General features: G+C 43.3%; 1 protein-coding gene and 1 long non-coding RNA gene across 8 annotated transcripts in view; one reads left to right on the forward strand and one right to left on the reverse strand.

Annotated features, from left to right (window-relative positions):
• Positions 1-154: 154 nt before the first annotated feature.
• On the reverse strand, positions 155-3,152 carry LOC138849278 (uncharacterized). The gene is made up of 2 exons (XR_011387877.1): positions 2,833-3,152; positions 155-2,167 (listed from the first exon to the last, which is right to left on the reverse strand). It is a non-coding gene; the product is annotated as an uncharacterized lncRNA (long non-coding RNA).
• Positions 2,159-21,499, forward strand: part of SIDT1 (SID1 transmembrane family member 1) — a 106,181-nt gene continuing 86,840 nt past the window's right edge. For 4 of the 7 annotated variants that reach the window (XM_008266930.4, XM_051819041.2, XM_051819040.2 and 1 more), the window contains exon 1: positions 2,159-2,714. In XM_008266930.4, the coding sequence (XP_008265152.1) occupies positions 2,529-2,714 (186 nt within the window). In that variant the 5' untranslated portion in view covers positions 2,159-2,528. Of the gene's footprint in view, positions 2,715-3,183; positions 3,316-21,499 lie in introns of those variants that run through there. The other 3 variants (XM_017347085.3, XM_070072119.1, XM_051819043.2) reach the window with 2 other exon arrangements.

Here is a 21,499-nt window from a genome sequence, read left to right on the forward strand (position 1 = left end):
TCTCACAGCAGGTTTAAATCGGCCTCCGTGATCATGCATCTCAAGGTGGTAGTTAAATTGACCACACCAGCGCATCTCAACAGCCTTGATAAATTCCAAGTTTATGAAATTTTGTTGAACATTGAAAAGAGATATAGATATTTTAATACTGTAGTTTATTATTTATTTATTTATTTATTTATTTATTTGACAGGCAGAGTGGACAGTGAGAGAGTGAGACAGAGAGAAAGGTCTTCCTTTTGCCATTGGTTCACCCTCCAATGGCCGCCACGGCTGGTGCGCTGCAGCCAGCACGCCGCGCTGATCCGATGGCAGGAGCCAGGTGCTTCTCCTGGTCTCCATGGGGTGCAGGGCCCAAGCACTTGGGCCATCCTCCACTGCACTCCCGGGCCACAGCAGAGAGCTGGCCTGGAAGAGGGGCAACCGGGACAGAATCCAGCGCCCCGACCGGGACTAGGAGCTGGTGTGCCGGCGCTGCAAGGTGGAGGATTAGCCTAGTGAGCCGCAGCGCCGGCCCAATACTGTAGTTTAAAGTCATTGACATTCTGGATGAAATCATTGTGTTTCTCATAAACAGTGAATTATATTTTAAGTTTTACCCCTGAGTCTTCTTTAACATAGTATTTTTGTTCATATTATGGTAAACAGCATGTTTTTAAAAAATGAAATTGTCCCAATAAGGAGTGGTTAATTCAATCTTCCATCAGTGTTTTCTTTTAAAAAATATTTATTTGTTTGAAAGTCAGAGTTACAGAGGAGGAGAGGCAGAGGCAGAGAGAGAGAAAGAGTGAGCGAGCGAGCTTCCATCTAGTGGTTCACTCCCCAAATGGCTGCAATGGTCAGGGCTGGGCAGGCCAAAGCCAGGAGATAGGAGCTTCTTCCAGGTCTCCCACAGGGGTGCAGGGGCCAAAGCACTTGGGCCATCTTCTGCTGGTTTCCCAGGTGTAAGAGTAGGGAGCTGGATCAGACTTGGCGCCCATATGGGATGCTGGTGCTGCAGGTGACAACTTTACTCACCACCACAGTGCATGCCACATTATTATTTTCTGAGTGCACAGTATACTTTATATGGTATGTACTGCATTCATTTTCGATGTCTTGATAAATTGTAGGAATTCAATGAAGTAAACAAATAAAAACCTACCTTCTTTTAAATGGTAAATACCAAAGGATTTAATCTATAATCTTTAATCTTTGAACAAGATTTAAGATTTTCTGGGGCTGGGCAGGGGCAAAGCTGGAGCCAGAAACTCAATCCAGGTCTCTCACTTGGGTGGCAGGGACCCAACTACTTGAGCCATCATGGCTACCTCCCGGGGTCTGCATTAGTAGGAAGCTGGAATCAGAAGCATAGCCAGAAGCAAACCCAAACATCCTGAGCTGAGACACTGCCATCTTAGCTACAGGTTAAAGCCTTGCCTCTGTTGCTTCTTTTTCATATGCTCTTTCAGGTTGAACATGATTACATTCTCTTCTAGTTTACAAATAACTTGAGGCTGAAACAGCAAGGCTTCTTAACACCAGGACTACCCACGGATTCTCTTTTCATTCCACTCCTTTCCTGCCTCCTTAACTCTTTAATTCCAGGCTTTTTTTTTTTTTGCCAGAGGGTCTTCCCCTCTACCCCCACCCCCGTGGGTTTCTGTCTTCTCAGAGTCGGGAAGAAGTCATGGCAGAGGTATAGGGTGCGAACAAATGCCTTCTGCGGAAATCTAGTCACTGAACGGTCTTCGACAACTTCCAGGAGGGAACCTCAGGTGCTGCTGTAAACTGTCCTCTTTGTCGTGTCTATTTTTTTATGACTGTACATATTTACATACAGACACATATGGCAAGGGAGAGAGAAAGCGGTGACGTGAGGATCTTCTTGGAGAACAGAAGGTAACAAGGAAATGAGAAGGGGTTCTGCTAGAGGAGGGAGAACAGGAAGGGTCGCTCTCCCGAATCGCAGGAGCTCGCTGCAGGCAGCTAGCTACATGGAAAGGGGGACTCCTGCACCCCGCGGGGCCCCGGGTCCCGTGCTTGCTATTTCTCCACCTGCAGACCGGGCTCACGTTCCTATCAAACAGACCGCATTTCCTCCTGAATGGCCGGTCGGGCCGATTCTTCTGGACTAGTAGAGATTCTCTTTTCATTTCTCCAGTGCGTTTTCTGTAGCTGCTGCTTGCTGTTCAGGGTGAGAGAGAGGAGATCGGTCGAAATTCTGGGTGGGTAAGTGGGGGATTCTTGGCGATGAGCAAGCGGGGATTTAGAAGCGGGAGCGGAAAGCAGCAGCCCCCCGCCCCCACCCTGTCGGTCCCCCTTACTCTCCACCCCTGACCTCCCGCGGAGACCCCAGGCGGCAGCATCAATATTTCATCGGCCCTTTGCCAGCGCTCTGCCAGCACTCGCCTGTGGGGCTCGCCAGGCAGCGTCCTCGCTTCGCTGAAGCCGGCGTGCAGCCCCGCACCGAGCTTTGGGAGGACCGGCTCTGCGCTCGTCCGCTGCCCGGGGTGGCTCTGCTTCGAGGCTCGGGCGCAGCGCCCACCATGCGCGGCTGCCAGTGGCTCGCGCTGCTCTGCGCTCTGCCCTGGCTCCTGCGGGCGGCCGCGAAGCCCCGCATGCCAGCCAGAGACCCTGCCAGAGGCGCGGACTTCGATCACGTCTACAGTGGGGTGGTGAGCCTCAGCACCGAGAACATCTACTCTTTCAACTACACCAGCCAGCCCGGCCAGGTAAGACGCTCGCAGCCCCCGCTGCACTTCCAGAACTTGCCAGATCTCAGAGCCCCGGGGCTGCTTTGGGCTCCCCTGGGAATGGACCTCGGGGGACCTCAGGCACCCTTGTTCTCACCCTCCTGCCAAGGCATCGCCGCGCTGCCCGAGCTGCCGCAGCCAGCCTCGGGGACAGCCCCGCTTCACCTCGCGCTCCCCCGGCCTGATCGCGGGCATTTCTGAGCTTTGCAGAGGCTCTGGTTCCCCGCACCTTCTGCGGGTCCTAGCGCCCTGCTGGGTCTTCGTCCAGGAAAGTCCGGATTTCTAGGGTTGCTGGAGGGCGGGGAAGGGCGCACCTCGGCTCATAATGCCTGCGGGGGAGGAACCTCCTCCCGCTTTAAGGATGCGGGCAGACCCTTCTTTCGTCTGGTAGCTGCTCGGAATCTAAAATGGAAATCGTGTGAGAATGGACGGAAGCTGCGGAACCTGTGTGTGTTCGAGTCACTTCCTGTGTTTCTGTGCCATTGTCACACGTAGTCCTCGTAGAAGCCAGAAGACCTGGTCAAAGACGTGGGAACTGGAGCCGTCAGCCGATCTGTCGAGGTTCTGATGCTAAATAAGGGTGGGTAAAGGTGTGAAAGTTCTACACCTGTTTCTGACGAGCCAAAGAGGAAATGTTCCAGTCACTGTGTCTGATTATATAATTTTTTTAAAAAAATGCATATAGTTTGCTGTTTCCCCCTCAATACGGCGTCCTCTGGGTCATGGAAAATAAAAAGAGAAAGCCCCCCAGTCCCCCCCCCCCCCCCGTGTACCTGCCGCGGGATCTTCTCATGTTAATGTGTCCATGCATAGCTTATGGTGACTGCATCCCTCGTGCCTCTGTGAACTCCAGGCAAAATGTTGGGTACTACCCTATGCCTCCCTCTCTGATTCCCACTGAGGAGCACAACTCCAAGTCCTCATAGCTTCGGATGCTTGAAGAGGCTTGTCTGGAGCAGTGGGGACCAAAGTGCCTATCACTGTCCCCAAGATATCTTCCAGCTGGTCCGACAAAGTCCTGAGTGCCCCATCTCCAGTCTGAACCTAAATCCTAGGGCACTGTCGCCATGGCAGCATGGCCCTCACTGTCTGTCCTCCAGTAACCTGTAGGTTGTTTGTCTTGTAGTGACAAAGAAGCTGTGGGCAGTGCTGTTCCAAGGTAGACAAGTGGAAGGGGCAGTTTTGCTGAGCCCCACATAACCAACCTCTTCCTAGCCAGATACTCACGAGCTGGCTGACATATTGCACCTAAGTTGGGTGCCTCGCTCTGCCTGTGACTGGCTGGGAACAGATCATGGTCTGAAAAACTCTGGGACCTCTGGAGGGTAGTATCAGTTTGCCCCTAAATCATTGGTAAATTACCTGTGCAAAGTAACTCCTGACATCAGAGGATACTATCTCTTGCCATTCTGCTCAGAGATAAACTGGTTGCTTTTTAAAAGTGTTTTGTCTTTTCTTGGTTAGTACTGTGTGAGTTCCTTGATCACAGGTTAGGCTATTCTCAGTAGAGGTCTTTACTTTAATCAACCTTGAGGTGGGGCATAGTCGTGTGCTGTTGAATGCAGATGACATGTTATGAGATTTGTCAATGTTTTTGCCAAAATGAGCCAGAAAATGAGGAAAGGTCAAAGAATTTTTAAGATGAAGTTAAATATAATATATATATGCTGTTTTCAACTTAATAGATTGAAAAATGTAGGTTCATTTCAGATAAAAGCATAACCATTTTTTCATCAATCAAGGTTGTTTTTCAAAAACAAAAAAATTTTTTCTAGTGTGCCCTTTCTATTTTGCCTATATGTGTGTTGAATGGTCTTCGTTTTATGAGAAAATAGTGATAAATAGTTTTAAAATATATTTGCATAGCACATAAAAAATTGTTCGTTAAAATGTTGCTATCCTAAGGGTGGGTCTTTGGCCAAGAGGTTAAGATGCAGGTTAGGATGCCTGCATCCAATATCAGAGTGCCTGGGTCCGACTCCTTGCTCTGCCTCCTAATTCCAGCTTTCTGCTCATGCAGACAGTGGCAGGCAGCTGTGATCACTCAAGGAGACCTGGATTGGCAGGCAGTTGGGAAGTGACCCAACAAATGGGAGCTCTCTCTTGTGCTCTGTCTTCTCTCTCTCTCTCTCTCTCTCTCTCTCTGTGTGTGTGTGTGTGTGTGTGTGTGTGTCACTATGTATCTGCCTCTCAGGTAAATTTTTAAACATTTTTAAATGTCACTAGTTTGTGAAATACAAAGTTTGGAACCATGAGACCAACAAATAGCAAGTATTTTAATTCATCTAATGCCAGGATGCACACATATAAACCAGATGTCCTCAACTCTTACAGCTTTCTGGGACAGACCTTAAATATGTAAATAGTGGAACCCCAGAAAATATCTTCCTTCCTCTCCAACCAATTTTCCTGTTGATTTCTACCAAGATAGCACTTTCCTAAGCTGTCTGTCCACACCATTACTCCAGTGTCTATTGATGGCCTCCTCTCTTCCTGATCTTTTTCACTCTCTGATGGATACCACAGCCCCTCTTTTCACTGTCATGAACACAAGACTGTTGGATGTAGCAGATTTTTTTTTTTTTTTTGACAGGCAGAGTGGACAGTGAGAGAGAGAGACAGAGAGAGAAAGGTCTTCCTTTGCCGTTGGTTCACCCTCCAATGGCCGCCGCTGCAGCCGGCGCACCGCGCTGATCCTGGCAGGAGCCAGGAGCCAGGTGCTTTTCCTGGTCTCCCATGGGGTGCAGGGCCCAAGCACCTGGGCCATCCTCCACTGCACTCCCTGGCCATAGCAGAGAGCTGGCCTGGAAGAGGGGCAACCGGGACAGAATCCGGCGCCCCAACCGGGACTAGAACCCGGTGTGCCGGCGCCGCAAGGTGGAGGATTAGCCTATTGAGCCACGGCGCCGGCTGGATGTAGCAGATTTTACTGAAGCTTTGGAATAACAAAGAAATCACAGCATAGGATAAGTAATAGATTACTGTGCAACAGTATCCTAACCATGTACCAGCTACCCGTAACTGGGTGGATTTCAAAGAATTGGGACTTACCTCCATCTGCTTGGGGACTCCCTTATCCCCACCTTAAAATGCTGGCCTCTGCCCTCTACGTGTTTTTTATTCTTTCATGTTGAGAAATATTTGCCTCCATTGCCAGAACCTTCCTCAAAGAATCATGCTAAATAAAGATCTATGAGCCTAGAACTACGCTCTGCAGAGCAGAAGCTTGGATGGGATTGTTTTTCCTGCAACCTAAGTGAAGTCTTGGTCAGGCAGGGCTCCCTTCCTTGTGATGTCATTTCTCACCACCCCTCTTCAGAACAACAAAAAATTTAGGTTGGGGGGAAGGGGTGTCCAGTGTTTTGAGCTTTAATCTTTTTTCCCTTCCTCTTCATCATTTTTGTTGGCCATCATTTTTCCTTTGCTTGGAGGAGAAAGTGTATTCTCACTGAGGCTCTGGTGAAGTGTGTGCTGTTAATCTCTGCTGTTATCACTGCACTTCCCATATCCAGCACTGTCCTGGAGAACCATTTCACCAAGCTAATGTCATGCTAAGCTCTTTGGATTCAGCACCAGGAAAAGTCTCATATGCCTTCCAGGCATAGAGCAATGTAAATATGAACTTGTCATTTAAAGAAACTGCTGAAAGAATGGAGTGACTGGTTTAAAGAAGAGTAATGAAACTAATGATTGAAGGTACAGGTTAGTTGAGATCATGGTACATTTCATTTTTCCAGAAGAAAAGTGTCTGAAGAGATCCTTTAAGGAAGTTGGGATTATACTAGACAAACAGGAGTGTTCTGTAACCGCAGGGCCCAGCCAAACTGGAAGGAAATCACTTTGTAGAAAAGTCACCAAGGATATATTTGACCTGGATCAAAGGCAAAATGCAGGTTTACTGGGGAATGAAAGTGCTATTGTAGAGACAGGTGGTGGCAACGGTCAGACGTTTCTATTTGAGTTGGATGATGATAAGAGCCCCTTAAATAAAAATCTAACCACTGTGCAACAGGCTGGCTTCTCTGAGCTTTTGCATAACAGACTTCAGTGTTTGCCCAAGATTTTTGAATTTCAAGTTTCCCTGGAGGCATTTATTTTCTTGTTTATTAAATCAAGGTATTTGTCTTATAATGACATATACTTTTCCATACCCAAGGAACTTTATTAAGATCAATAAGTAGTTATATATCTAGAACTAGTTACACCAGCCTCTTGGATCCTAATTCAAGAAGCTTACCCAGTCTTCATGAGCAATGGAATATACATTTGACCTTCTAGTGGTAACTTCCAGCTGCACAGAATCAGCCCTGTGATCCGTGGGTTTTCTACCCATGGATCCAACCATCTGCAGTTTGGAAACATTTAGAAAAAAATTGTATCTGGGGTGAACATGTCTACACATTTTATCTTGTTGCTGTTACCCAAATAAGACAGTATAGCAACCATTTATATTATATTAGGTATTATATATAATTTGGAATGATCAAAAGTATATCAGAGGATGGGCAGAGGCTATATGCAAATACCATGCCATTTTATAGAAGGGAATTGAGTATCTGAAGATTTTGATACCCACAGGGGGTCCTGGACCCAAATCCCAATGGATATAATGGACGACTGAACTGTACGTTACTAGTCCTATAGAAAAATTAAGCGCTTTGATATGATAAACTCACTCTCTCCATCTCATAGAGGGAGTGCTTGCTCTTTGTGTTCTGGGCCAGGAAGCCTGCTCTGCTGTCCTCCCACATTCTTTTCCTGAACTGGAACAGAGCTTGTTGAAGGAAAGACTCATGGCTTCAATGCATTATCTGGATGATTGGTCAGTGTCTCATTCCTCTTGAGAAGCTATAACAGGATACTATTGGCAGACCGAGTGTCTGGTGAAAACCTGCTTCTCACTGGGTCCTCGCAGGGCCGAGAAAAAAGACAATCAAGATCCCTCACGAAACCTTTTGTAAGTACAATGTGTTTCTGAGCTTTCCATCACTATAATGAAATACCCGAGGCAGCTTTACCTAAGGAGAGGTTTGTTTAGCTCATAGTTTTGGAGGCTGAAAGTCTGAACAACTTAGCACAGGCTCTTGTAAGTGCCCCGTAGTAAAAGTCAGACTATCTGTGGGAGGAAAAAGAACATTCTGGGAAACAGAAGCCAGAGAGCAACTTGAGGCAAGCTCAGACTTTTATGGCAACCCTCTCAAAAGAACTAGTTAGGGTACCGTGGCAGCACCCCCAATGAACCAAGGACCTACCACAAAGCCCCTCTTCTTTAAGGTTCCACCCACCTCCCAACATGCCACACAGGAGCAAGCTCCTAATACTTGAACTTTTGGGGGACATCGTTAAACCATATCCAAACCATAGCCAGCACCAATCCCACCATGACAGTTCTACTCAGGTAATCTATTTCTCTTCCAGAGAGCCCATTTCCAAATACCAGGCTCCAACATGCAGATTTTTGAAGAGACAGAAGTGTTCAGTCCATAGGAATCACTTTCCACATTTTTCTCCATGGCTCTCAAAGCAGAGCATCAACAGACCACAGGCTATTTAGGAACTGACCTTACTCCAGTTACAGAGGTAACATGGTAGAGGGGTCTACCTTCTGCCTACCCAGACCTGATGTCACATGCTAAATTGTATAATGGATTCTGTAAGTCTGTCCAACATGGAATCCACTAGCCATGTGTTTGGAGGTGATTAATCTGAATTTGGCTGTACTGTTAAGTGTAGAAGAATACTAGATTTTGATAATTGCATGAAAAATGAAAATGTGTTATTAATATTTTGTACTCATCTTTAAATGATCACATTTTCAGATATAGTAAATAAGCTATCTCCATAAAATTAACTTCATGTCTTATTTTTTAGTGTAGCTACTAGCAAATAGAAAACATGTATGTGGCTCACATTTTGTTTTTATTAGACAACGTTACTTCATTTACTGCAAAACTTTAGAAAAGTCATATGCCCCAGATGCAGGTTTGTTGGAGGAAATAAAGCTTGAAAGGATCCTAACAACTAGGCAGTGATAAGATGCATGGAAACAAAGGGTAAAGGCATTTCAGATAAGGAAAAATATGTTTTTGGCAGGACTGCATTAAAGGTGATGTATTTTTCCCCTATGAGGCTTATATATCTGATTGTCTTTTTCTGATGATAACCACTGCTGATCATCATTATGTAGTTCCATAAATTCATTAGGAGAAATAAGAGAATTATATTTTAATTTAATCATTTATTTTTCTATATTATGAGTTGGAATACTTCTATGATGAGAAACTTCTCATTAGATACCTCAAGCTATTGTTTGGAAAGGAAATATGGAATAAGTGCTTCATCTTTTTAAAGATTTTATTTATTTATTCAAAAGTCAGAGAGATACACCGAGAGAAGAGAGGCAGAGAGAGAGAGAGAGGTCTTCCATCCGCTTGTTCACTTCCCAATTGGCTGCAATGGCTGGAGCTGCGCCAATCCAAAGCCAGGAGCCAGAAGCTTCTTCCGGGTCTCCCAAGTGAGTGCAGGGGCCCAAGGACTTGGGTCGTCTTCTACTGCTTTCCCAGGCCATAGCAGAGAGCTGGATCAGGAGAGGAGCAGCCAGAACTAGAACCAGCGCCCATATGGGATGCCGGTGCTTCAGGCCAGGGCATTAACCTGCTGTGCCATAGTGCTGGCCCCAAGTGCTTCATTCTTGACCAGATATTTGTATTTACCAATCACAAAGTGGTGAGCTGGTTTCCTAAAGTCTTAAATGATGATCAGTAAGATTTTATTCAGTATAATCATGGCTAATTGATTCAGATACTTTTCATGTATTTCAGTCTATTGCTATTACCATCCCTGTTTAAGTTCAAATTGTTCATCTTTGACCAGTGAAAGTCAATTCAAGTTGGCTCCTGATCTCTTTTGATAAAACCCAAATGCTTTTGTTTTTTTAAAAATGGATTTGCTTGTTTATTTGAAAGGGAGAGGGTGAGAGAGAGAGATCTTTCATTCACTGGTTCACTCCCCAAGTAGCTACAACAGCTGTGGTTGGGGCTGCACCAGGCCAAATCCAGGAGCCAAGAACTCTATCCAGGTTTCTCACATGGGTGGCAGGGTCCCAAGTACTTGAGTCATCTTCCTGCGCTTTCCCAGGCACATTAGCAGGGATCTGGATGGGAAGCAGAGCAGCCAGGACTCAACCGGTACTCTGATGTGGGACGCCAGTATCACAAACTGCACCACAATGCCAGCCCCAACCCGCATGGGTTTTTGACAGCCTCCTGTTTCCAACCTACAGTCAACCATTTCTCCAGAAAAGTCAGGTTTCTTTGAGGAAGAAATAGTTTTGGGGGAACCAGAGTTGGGAACCAGAGGTCTTTATTGATGATGGGTTGGTAATTTTTTCTAACCCTTTTCAGTGGACAGAGCTAAGGAATTATATATAAGGAATCATTATATCATGATTTCCCAGTATTATTTCCCATTGAAATTCAGGAATAGAGGGGTTTTACTTAACCTTATTGATACTGTGTGTATACAGCTGTCCCTCGGTATCCACATGGGCTTGATTTCAGGGTCTCCCATGGATACCAAAATCTGTAGATGATCAAATCTCTTCTATACAATGGCATGGTATTTGCACAAAACTTATGACATTCTCCCATATATTTATATCATCCCTATATTACTTTAATACCTAATACAATGTAAAACTATGCAAATAATTATTGCGCTGTTATTATTTAGGGAATAATGATGGGGGAAACACTGTACATGCTCAACACAGATTCAATTCTTTTTTCCCCAAATATTTTCCATGCATAATTGGTTGAATCCTTGAATCCACTTGTGCAGAACCCACAGATACTAAGCACCTACTGTATCTCTCTTCTCTCATGCCAAACATCTGTGTTCTTGACTAGATCAACTTAGTTATTCATTTGATTTTTCCCACAATATTCATTGTTTTGAATAACAATGCTATTATCACCAACAACACTTTTCCTGGAAACAGTTTAAGATCCTCAGAATTTTTAAATTATTTATTTATTTTGCTTATTTGAATAGCAGACAGAGAGAGACAGACAGACACACAGAGATCTTCCATCTGCTAGTTCATTTCCCAAATGCCTGCACCAGTTAGAGCTGGGCCAGGCTGAGCCAGAAGCCTGGAACTCGGTCTCCCACATTGGGTGGCAGAGACTCAAGTACTTGAAACATCACCTGCTGCCTCCCAGGGTGCTCTTTAGCAAGAAGCTGGAATTGGAAGCAGAACTAGGACTCGAACCCAGGCATTCCAATATGGCATATGAGCATCCCAAGAAGCTGTGCCAAAACATCCTTCTTTAAGACTTATTTTTTCATTTTCTTGTAACCTTAGAGTATATTTCATCGTCATGACTGTGAGTCAAATTACTGTGCTTTAAAGTAGTGTAGCAATGGCTGGCACTATAGTGCAGTGGGTTAAAGACCCAGGCTGCGGTGCCAGCATCCCATATGGGCACTGGTTTGAGTCCTGGCTGCTCTATTTCCCATCCAGTTTCCTGCTAATGTGCCTGGGAAAGCAGTGGAAGATAACTCAAGTGCCTGGGCCCCTGTACCCACATGGAAGACCCAGAAGAAGCTCCTGGCTCCTGGCTTTAGCTTGGCCCAGCCCTGGTCATTGTGGCCATTTGGAGAGTGAACCAGAAGATGGAAGACCTCTCTCTCTCTCTCTCTACCTCACTTTCTAACTATACCTTTCAAATAAATAAAAATAAATTAAAAATAAATGGAGTAATTAGCATTTCTTTTAATGCAGCTATGCAATCAATTTGTTATGTTCATTCTTTTCATTTTACTTATGATTTTTAGGGATTGCTTCTTAATTATGTTTGAGAATTAAAAACAAAAACCTACAAACATGGTACATTCAAAAAAGAACTTCTATTCTTATTCTCTGCTCTGACTCCCTCCCTGTCTCTCTCTACTGGTAACCATTTAAAAATGTATGGTCACAGGCTGGTGTTTTGGTATAGCAGGTAAAGCTGCTGCCTGCAACACAGGCCTCCCGTATGGGTGCTGGTTCCTGTTCTGGCTGCTCCACTTCCAATCCAGCTCCCTGCTAGTGACCTTGGAAAAGCAACAGAGAATGGCCCAAGTACTTAGGTCTCTGCCACCCACGTGGAAGACCCAGATAAAGCTCCTGGCTCCTGATTTTGGCCTGACCCACCCCTGGCCTTTGTGGTCATCTAGGGAGTGAACCAGAAGATCAAAGATTCTCTCTCTCTCTCTCTCTCTCTCTCCATTGCTCTATAATTGACTTTCAAATAAATAGGTAGACTTTTAAAAAAAATTTAAACCAACATTTATGTGTTTATTCTAATGGGTTCCTCTTTACTAGTCATTTAATTAATGCCCTTAGTCTGCTGTATTTTTGTCTGTTGCCTATTCTCAGTGGTGAGCAACCTTGAAAGTAGCTGATATGCTCTTCTCCCTCCATTTCTTCAACCTCAATAAGAAATTTATGAACTCTACCTTTCATACTTCCACTTCATTCTCCTCCCAATTTTGGCTAGTCATATCTACACTCTAAGAGCATATAGTCTTTTTTAAAAAGATTTATTTTATTTATTTGAAAGAGTTACAGAGAGAGAGAGAGAGAGGTCTTCCATCTGCTTGTTTACTTCCCCAGATGACTGCAATGACCAGAGCTGCCAGAGCTGAGCTGATCTGATGCCAGGAGCGTCTTCCAGGTAGCGTCTTCCAGGTCTCCTATGTGGGTGCAGGGGCCCAAAGACTTGGGCCATCTTCCACTGCTTTCCCAGGCCATAGCGGAGAGCTGGATCAGAAGTGGCTCAGCTGGGACTCGAACCAGTGTCCCTATGGGATGCTGGCAATGCAGGCTAGGGATTTAACACACTACACCACAGCACTGGCCCCCAGCATATAGTCTTTTTTTTTTTTTTTTTTTTTGACAGGCAGAGAGTGGACAGTGAGAGAGAGAGAGAGATGGAGAGAAAGGTCTTCCTTTTGCCGTTGGTTCACCCTCCAATGGCCACCGCGGCCGGCGCATCGCGCTGATCTGAAGCCAGGAGCCAAGTGCTTTTTCCTGGTCTCCCATGGGGTGCAGGGCCCAAGGACTTGGGCCATCCTCTACTGCACTCCCTGGCCACAGCAGAGAGCTGGCCTGGAAGAGGGGCAACCGGGACAGAATCTGGCGCCCCGACCGGGACTAGAACCCAGTTTACCGGCGCCGCAAGGCAGAGGATTAGCCTAGTGAGCCGCGGTGCCGGCTCCCAGCATATAGTCTTCAGCTATACTGTCCCCTCAGAGCCAACATTTAGCCTTAGCTTTATAGGTACATATATATTTAAAGTTCCCAGCAAGTCCTTATGTTGATGTCTTGCAGTTATTTTAATTATAGAAAGCTTATTCTCTAGTTAATAACCCAGGAAGAACTTATGGAACGATGTTCCCAGAATTCTTTCAGGCTCATAAAAGTTGGTCTGTAGCCTGGAAACTTGAAGCTCTGTTTAGCTGGATATAAAAACCATGGCTTAGATGCTTTTCCTTTGCATTTTAAACATGTTACGCATTTGTCTCCAGGTATCAAGTGATACCGAATCGATTTTCCCTTTTATCATTCAACCTTAGGCAACTTTGTTTTTCCGCCTGTATTCCTGAAAGACATTTTTTTCCCTTTTTCTTTAAAACCCCATGGTTTTACCAGACTGTATCTAGTAGATCAGTTCTTCCCAGGTGTGTAATGTAACTTTTCTTTTTTTAAAAAAAAAAAGATTTATTTATTTATTTGAAAGTCAGAGTTACACAGAGAGAGAAGAAGCAGAGAGAGAGAGAGAGAAAGAGAGAGAGCAGTCTTCCATTTGATGATTCACTCCCCAATTGGCCACAACAGTTGGAACTGCGCCGATCTGAAGCCAGGAACCAGGAGCTTCTTCCAGGTCTTCCACACGGGTGCAGGGGCCCAAGGACTTGGGCCATCTTCTTATTTCTTTCCCAGGCCATAGCAGAGAGCTGGATCAGAAGTGGAGTAGCCGGGTCTTGAACCGGCGCCCATATGGGATACCGGCACTTTAGGCCAGGGCATTAACCCGCTGTGCCACAGCACCAGCCCCTAATGTAACTTTTCAGTATGTAGCTTCAACAATTTTTTTATTTAAGAGATTCTTAGAGCTTTTAGTATTAAGTGGTTCCAATGTTTAATTACCTTCTTCAGGAATTCCCTTTTACAACAATATAAGCCCTTCTCTATTGTTTTCTTTTTTTTTTTAAGTTTTATTTATTTATTTGAAAATCAGAGTTACACAGAGAGAGGAGAGGCAGAAAGTGAGAGAGGGAGGTCTTCCATCTAATGGTTCACTCCCCAGTTGGCTGCAAAGGATGGAGCTGCACGGATACAAAGCCAGGAGCCAGGAGCTTCTTCCGAGTCTCTCATGCGGGAGCAGTGGCCCAAGGACTTGGGCCTATCCCAGGCCATAGCAGAGAGCTGGATCAGAAGCGGAGCAGCCAGGTCTCGAATCAGCGCCCATATGGGATGCCGGTGCTTCAGGCCAAGACATTAACCCACTGTGCCACAGCGCCAGCCCCTCAATTGTTTTCTATAACCATCATTTTTTTTTTTTTTTTTTGACCGGCAGAGTTAGACAGTAAGAGAGAGAGAGAGACAGAGAGAAAGGTCTTCTTTTTCCATTGGTTCACCCCCACAATGGCCGCTGTGGCCGATGCACTGTGCCGATCCAAAGCCAGGAGCCAGGTGCTTCTCCCATGCGAGTGCAGGGCCCAAGGACCTGGGCCATCCTCCACTGCACTCCTGGGCCATAGCAGAGAGCTGGACTGGAAGAAGAGCAATCAAGACAGAACCCGGCACCCCAACTGGGACTAGAACCCGGGATGCCAGTGCTGCAGGCAGAGGATTAGCCTAGTAAGCCGCAGCGCCAGTCCATAACCATCAATTTTCCTAGAATTATTCTTATCTCTTTTTTGTTTCTTTGTTGAATTAAAAATCTTTCCTTCTTCTGTCTTCTATTTTCATTAAGACTCTATAAGTACCCCTTCAAACTTAATATTAAGTGAAATATTTTAAAAATTTATTTCTAAATTATATGAAAATTTTTTATTTATTCATTTTCACTTTATTTGAAAGGCAGAGAGAGATCTTCCGTCTGCTGGTTTACTCCCCAAATGCCCACAGCAGCCAGGGTTGGGCCAGTCTGAAATCAGGAGCCAGAACTCTCAGTCCAGGTTTCCCATGTGGGTATCAGGAAACCAAGTATTTGAGCTACCACCTGCTGCCTCCCAGGGTGTTCATCAGCAGCAAATTGGACTGGAAATGAAGAAGCCAGTACTCAAACCAGGCACTCTGATATGGGAGGCAGACATCCCAAGTGGTAAGAACCGCTCTGCCAAATGCACACCCCATTTCTTTCTTTTTTTTTTAATTTCTTTCTTCAGTAGTCATATCTCTTTTTTTAAAGATTTATTATTTCTTTGAAAGGCAGAGTTACAGAGAGGCAGAGGCAGAGAGAGGGGGAGAGAGAGAGAGAGGTCTTCCATCCACTGGTTTACTCCCCAAATGGCCACAACAGCTGGAGCTGTGCCAATCCGAAACCAGGAGCTTCTTCCGGGTCTCCCACGTGAGTGCAGGGGACCAGGTACTTGGGCCGTCTTCTGCTTTCCCAGGCCACAGCAGAGAGCTGGACTGGAAGAGGAGCAGCTGGGTCTCAAACCAGTTCCCATATAGAATGCTGGCACTGCAGGTGGCGGCTTTTACCCACTATGCCACAGTGCCAGCCCTCCACCCCATTTCTAATGTCATTGTGAATTCTGCCACTTCTTTAAATAAAAAAAACTATTATCTTCTAAAATCATCTCATTTCTGAATTCTTAAAATTCTGATTTATGTTGTTCTTTAACATATTTTTAAATGCTTATAGTTTTACACCCATTTGAAAATATCAGGCTACAGTTTTCATCTTTTCTGTAGTCCTGGCTTTCTGGCATATGTTGTTATTGTAAATTATGTTTTCTGCTTCTTATTCTCTTTTACTTACAATAACCTTGTATGCAGTTCAACTGCAATCCTTGTCTATGCCCCTCTGTGCATGAGATGAGCCTTTCTCACTTTCAGAAGGGAGAAGTAGATCAAGATAGCTTTCCTACCTTTCTTCTGTCATGTTTGTGAGATCATCGAAACACAGCTTTTCTTCCCGAGGTCTACCTCCACACCTTCCTTCGCACATTTTATAGCGATGTTTTCTGTGCTTTGCCTGTATATTCCCTGTTCTGCTCAATTTGGATTCCATTCACATAGCTTTTCCTCAGGCAGGTCTTTGTCTAGAGAGCGACTTTTTGAGTAGCTAGATTCCTGAGGCCAGCACGGTACTAGAGTTCTACTCTTCCTGAAGTGTCCTATAAAACTACCTTCAGTCTCAACTTCGGTTCTCAGATCGGACCTCCTGGCTTCTCGGTGAGCACCTTGTGGAGCGTCTTGTGGTTCTGAGCCTTAGAGCGCCATGCCTTCCCTCTGCTCGGACCCACACAGTTGTTAATACTGGAAGCTGTTGAACCTGTTGATAATTTATTTCTACCCACTCATGCTTTTGGGTTTGAAAGATAACAAAGCTTGGGGTAGGGAGGAGTTTGGTAAAAACTCTCTGGAAATTTTGACTCTACTATCATAGTCGATCTGTTTGCACAGGGATTATTCAGAGGTATTAATTCTATGGTGCTATTGACACCATCTTTCCAGAATCCTCTACCTATTACTTATTTATTTATTTTTCTATAACTTTTAATTTTGAAATAACTTCAAACTACAGGAAGTTAGAACAGTGTAAAGAAATCTGATATGCCCTTCTCTCATTTTTTTCAATTGTGAACATTTTGTCAAATTTGCCTTATCATTCTTTCTCCCTAGAAACATATTTTTTTTCTTGAAACTCTTGAGATTAAAGGACATGAGGCGCCATTCTCCCTAAAATGTCAATCTATATTTGTTATTAACAAGAATATTTTCTTATATAGCCATTAAACTATACCGCCAACTTTAGAAAATTGCATTGTTATAATGCTACTATTTAATCTACAGACCAGATTCAAGCTTCACTAATTTCACAATAATGCCTTTATGGCAAAAAAATTTAAAACTTTTATCCTTTTTTCCTTCTGGGCCAGGATCCAATCCAAGAATACCTGTGGCATTTGTTGTCATGTTCTTAATCTGGAACGTTTCTTCATTCTCTGTTTTTTAGAGCCTCAACACTTTAGAAAAGTACAGGGAGTTATTTTGTAGAATGTTCATCAGGATTTGTCTAATGCTTCCTCGTGATTAGATTCAAGGTATATGCATTTTTGGCAGGAGCACCACAGGATGGATGTTGCATCCTTAGTGCATAATATCAGGGCAGTAGTGTGGTTGATGGTGGTTACTTGGTTAACATGATTTTCCCCAGGTTTCTCTACTGTAAAATTACTATTTTCCTTCCATATTAAGCATATAAAAAGTAATTGGAGGAGTGATACCTTGAGACTGTGTAAATACCCTGTGTCTCATCAAACTTTCAACCACTGGCGCTCACATTCACTGATTATTCTTGCCTGAATCAGATATTATGATAGTGGTTTCCAACTAGTGATTTCCCTATTCCTTAGTCCTTCTACATTTATCTGTTGACAGTCTGTGCTAAGAAAAAGCTTTTTCTTCTCTGTCATTTATTTACTTGCTTCCTTACTATTTTAGTTACTTTAGCATGGACTTGTAAATTCTTATTTGGTCCAATTACTCATTGCTTTGATTTACATTAAAATATTCTTTTCTAAAAAAAAACTTATTTATTTATTTATTTATTTGAAAGGTAGAGTTTCAGAGAGGCAGAGGCAGAGAGAGAAAGACAAAGGTCTTCCATTTGCAGATTCACTCTTTAAATGGCCTCAACAGCTGGAGCTGGGCCATTCCAAAGCCAGGAACCAGGAGCTTCTTCTGGGTTTCTCACATGGGTGCAGGGACCCAAGGACTTGGGCCATCTTCTGCTTTCCCAGGCCATAACAGAGAGCTGGATTGGAAGGGGAGCAGCCAGGATTGAACCAGCGCTAATATGGGATGCTGGTACCACAGTGGGTGCCTTTACCTGTTGCACCACAGCACCACCCACTACATTAAAATATTCTTATAAATAACTTACCAGAGATGACATTATGACATAGTGGGCTAAGCCTCTGCTTGGGATGCCGGCATCCCCTGTTGAAGTCCCTGGTACAACTCCTGGCTACTCTGTGCTTCCAATCCAGCTTCCTGCTATGCACCTGGGAAGCTGCAGATAATGAATGACCCGAGTAGTACTCATGTTCCTGTCACCCATGTGAGACACCTGGATGGAATTCCTGGCTCTTGGTTCCTAGCTTTGGTCCGGCTTAGCCCTGATTGTTGGAGGCAGTTGGGAAGTGAATCAGTGAATGCAAGAACTCTGTCGCTCTGCCTTTCAAAAAAAAAAAAAAAAAGATGAGAAGATTGCATCTTTGATCCTTATTCAAGCATTGACGTACAGTGTTCTGATATTTTCCTATGAAGTATGTTAACTATAGACAAATAGGATAGATTTCCTGTGAAAAAAGAACATTTCTAACTCTACGTTACAAAAGCAAGCAAATGAAAACTTTGCTGTTTCTTAATACCCTTTTCCCCTGTTCTTTTCCTTTTGAGAAGCTTCCCGTCGGGCTTTCCACTGCTTAGAGGTGTTCTTGAGGTTTTCTATTTTGTTTTTCTCTGCCCCTGCCGCATGTGCTGAACACAACCAGCTGCTTGGTGTTCTTGCTAGGGTTTCCTGCTGAGTGCTGTATCCATAAGCTTGCTATCCTGTTAGCTTTGTTTTATTGTTTGGTTTTATTTTTACTGCTGTGATGATCCCTTCTAAGAGGATATTGTACATATCTGATACAATATAGAGATTTTCGCCTTTTCTTCCTTTCCCACTTTGGTTTCAACTTATTACCTGAAGTATCCTCCATATCGTTTCTCACTGTGGCCTTGAATGTAAAAGACCCAGACCCTTGATGATGCTTGTGCTACCTTGAAGCACCTTTGCTGCTGGACGTGCTCACGTTTCTTTTTTGTTCTCTGATAGCAGGAACAGTGTGACGTTTCCACATGTTGCCATGCAGCACCCTAGAGTGTCTTAGTGAGCTCTTGGCACATTGCTTAACTCTGGAACGGACAGAAATTCTGTGTCAGCACACCAAGGCGATGCATTCATGATTAAAATGCACAGCTAATGTGCTATTTGAATTGAGCCTCCCTGTCTTTTCTGCCCATTTGCTAAGGAAACTATTAAACATATATCTTGGGTCTACCAGATGACGCATTCAGTCTTTCCTGTTTTGCTAAAACCAAAAACAAAATCCCACATGTTGATGATCACTGCCTCTTTTTCTTTTCTTGGATATTTTCAAAATGGAAACTTTTGAGATTTGTTAGTACATTAGGTGGCTGTGCTGTATGAAAAAATGTAAAAGCCTGAGAGTCTGTATTTTGCTTAAAGGCTGAAGCATTGTGTTCTATTAAGTTGCGCATCTATGATCCTTTAGTTTTCATATATTATAAATTTTTAGGAATATGTGTAGGAATAATTTACAAGGGCAGGCATTTAGCCTAGTGGTAAAGATGCTAGTACAAGTGCTATATGTCACCTCGGAGTATCTGGGTTCAAGTCCTGCCTTCATTCCTGGTACCAACTTCCTGATAATGCACACCCTGGGAGGCAGCAAGTGAAGGGTGAAATAAGTGGGTTCCTGTCACCTGCTCTTAGCTCTTGGTTTCAGCCTGGCCCAGCCAGCCATACCCATTGCAGGTAATTAGGGAGTGAGCCAGTAGTTGGGAGTGCTCTGTCTCTCTCTCTCCTTCACACACCCTCTCTCTTTCTCTTTCTTCCTCCCCTACCAAATATCAAAAATTTTTAAATAATTTACATAGGAAAGCAGTTGATCTACATGTTAAAATATACTACTCCATTCCAGGAGAGGGAAAGCAAAGACATTATAGAGCAAATATAAATTATATGTAAAATGCTATTAATAATAAAATCATTAATAAATGAATAATAATAAAAATAAATGAATAAAAAGACCTAAAAGGGAAAAAATAATAAAATCATTAATGAGCATTTGCTGAAGTAATTCCTTGCTTTGAATTCTCACTCCCTCATTTGAAGTGACAATAATAGGCGAAGAAGTTGATTTTACCATTAAGAAGGACTTGAAGATGCTGATTTTGTACAAGACTGAACAGGTGGTTCTTCAATGGGTTGTATGAGAAGAGTGAAGCTGGCTGAAGGTGTCTCATCCTGAGAAAACTGAACACAAACCTCTTTCCTGATCAGAAAGCTATTGCATTCTGTTCTCTCTCACAGCTCCAAGAACTGGGAAGTGTACTCACTATTTAGACCCTTGAAAAGTTTTTCAGGAGTTGGTTCTCAAACCATAATTTTAAGCAGCTTTCTTTTGGACTCAGTCTTCTACAGTTGATCTTAAGGCTGGCCAGGTGTCAATACGTAGTTATGAAAGTGTTGGTTGATTTAAAGGTGAAGATCACTGGTGTTGACAAGACTGTAAGTATATGAATAAAATATATTTCTCAAAAAGGCAGGAATATGAGGTTTATCTAACATCATCAAGTAATCTGTTGTACTGTAAAAGCATTCTCTCTCTCTCTCTCTCTCTCTCAAGGGTACATAAGAGTTGATATCTTGTAATTTCTAGAGTGTAAATAAAAATTTACCTTTCCTTCTGCCTAATCCAGGATACATAAGTATTTTCCACTGTTTGCTTCCTCATTGATACCTTGTCCCTATCCCACCCCTACTTTCCCTTGTTATTAACATCTTGCATTAATGTGGTACAATAATGATGCACCAATATTGATGTGTTATTTTATTTATTATTAGCTAAAATCCAGAGTTCACTCTTGCTGTTGTATAGTTTATGGATTTTGAGAAATATATTAAATCACTTATCCACTATTATGGCATTATACAGAAGGGTTTCACCCTTTAAAAATTCCATTTCACCAATTCATCCTCCTTTCCTTCTCTCAACCTCCTGATAATCACCCTTTTTTTTAAACCTGTCTCTGTCATTTTGTCTTTTCCAGAATGCAATATATTGATAAAGGTGAGAATATACCACCCCAAAATATGCTTCTCTAGCAAGTTGACTGTTTTGAGTTAAAGGTCTTTGAAATATAAAAGATGCAAGAAGATCACTGATCTTCACTCTGTTTCTTATTTTTAAAAATTATTTTATATAATTTTTTGATTGGCATGGAATACTTACACATTTCTGGCATACAGTGCCATATTTCAACACATATACATATCATTAACTGATAAAACCTAACAACTAGCCTTTCCATTTCCTTATCTTTTCTTTGTATTATCAGGAGATGAAATCTGATTTGAAAGATACCCTTCCTGTACTTAAAGAAAGTAGCATTCTTTTCATCAGGGATGTACAAACTGATACACTAACCCTTATTTCCTGGACACTTCTCTGCTCAGTCAAGTCCCTTGCCCAAACCTTTTTGCTTGTCATGTCTTCACAATTTACTATTCTTTGTATAATTCTGTACATACATGGTCAGTGCTAACTATGTATTTGAGTCTTCATTTCTCCATGATGGCTTCAGTGTCATGTAAGTTATATGAAATCTGTACACTTTTGTCCTATTGACCTATCTTATGTCAATTTAAAAACCATGCTCATCCAGGATCCTAGGAAGGCAGAGATAA

Source organism: Oryctolagus cuniculus, chromosome 4 (assembly GCF_964237555.1).
Source record: "Oryctolagus cuniculus chromosome 4, mOryCun1.1, whole genome shotgun sequence".
Taxonomy (NCBI): domain Eukaryota; kingdom Metazoa; phylum Chordata; class Mammalia; order Lagomorpha; family Leporidae; genus Oryctolagus; species Oryctolagus cuniculus.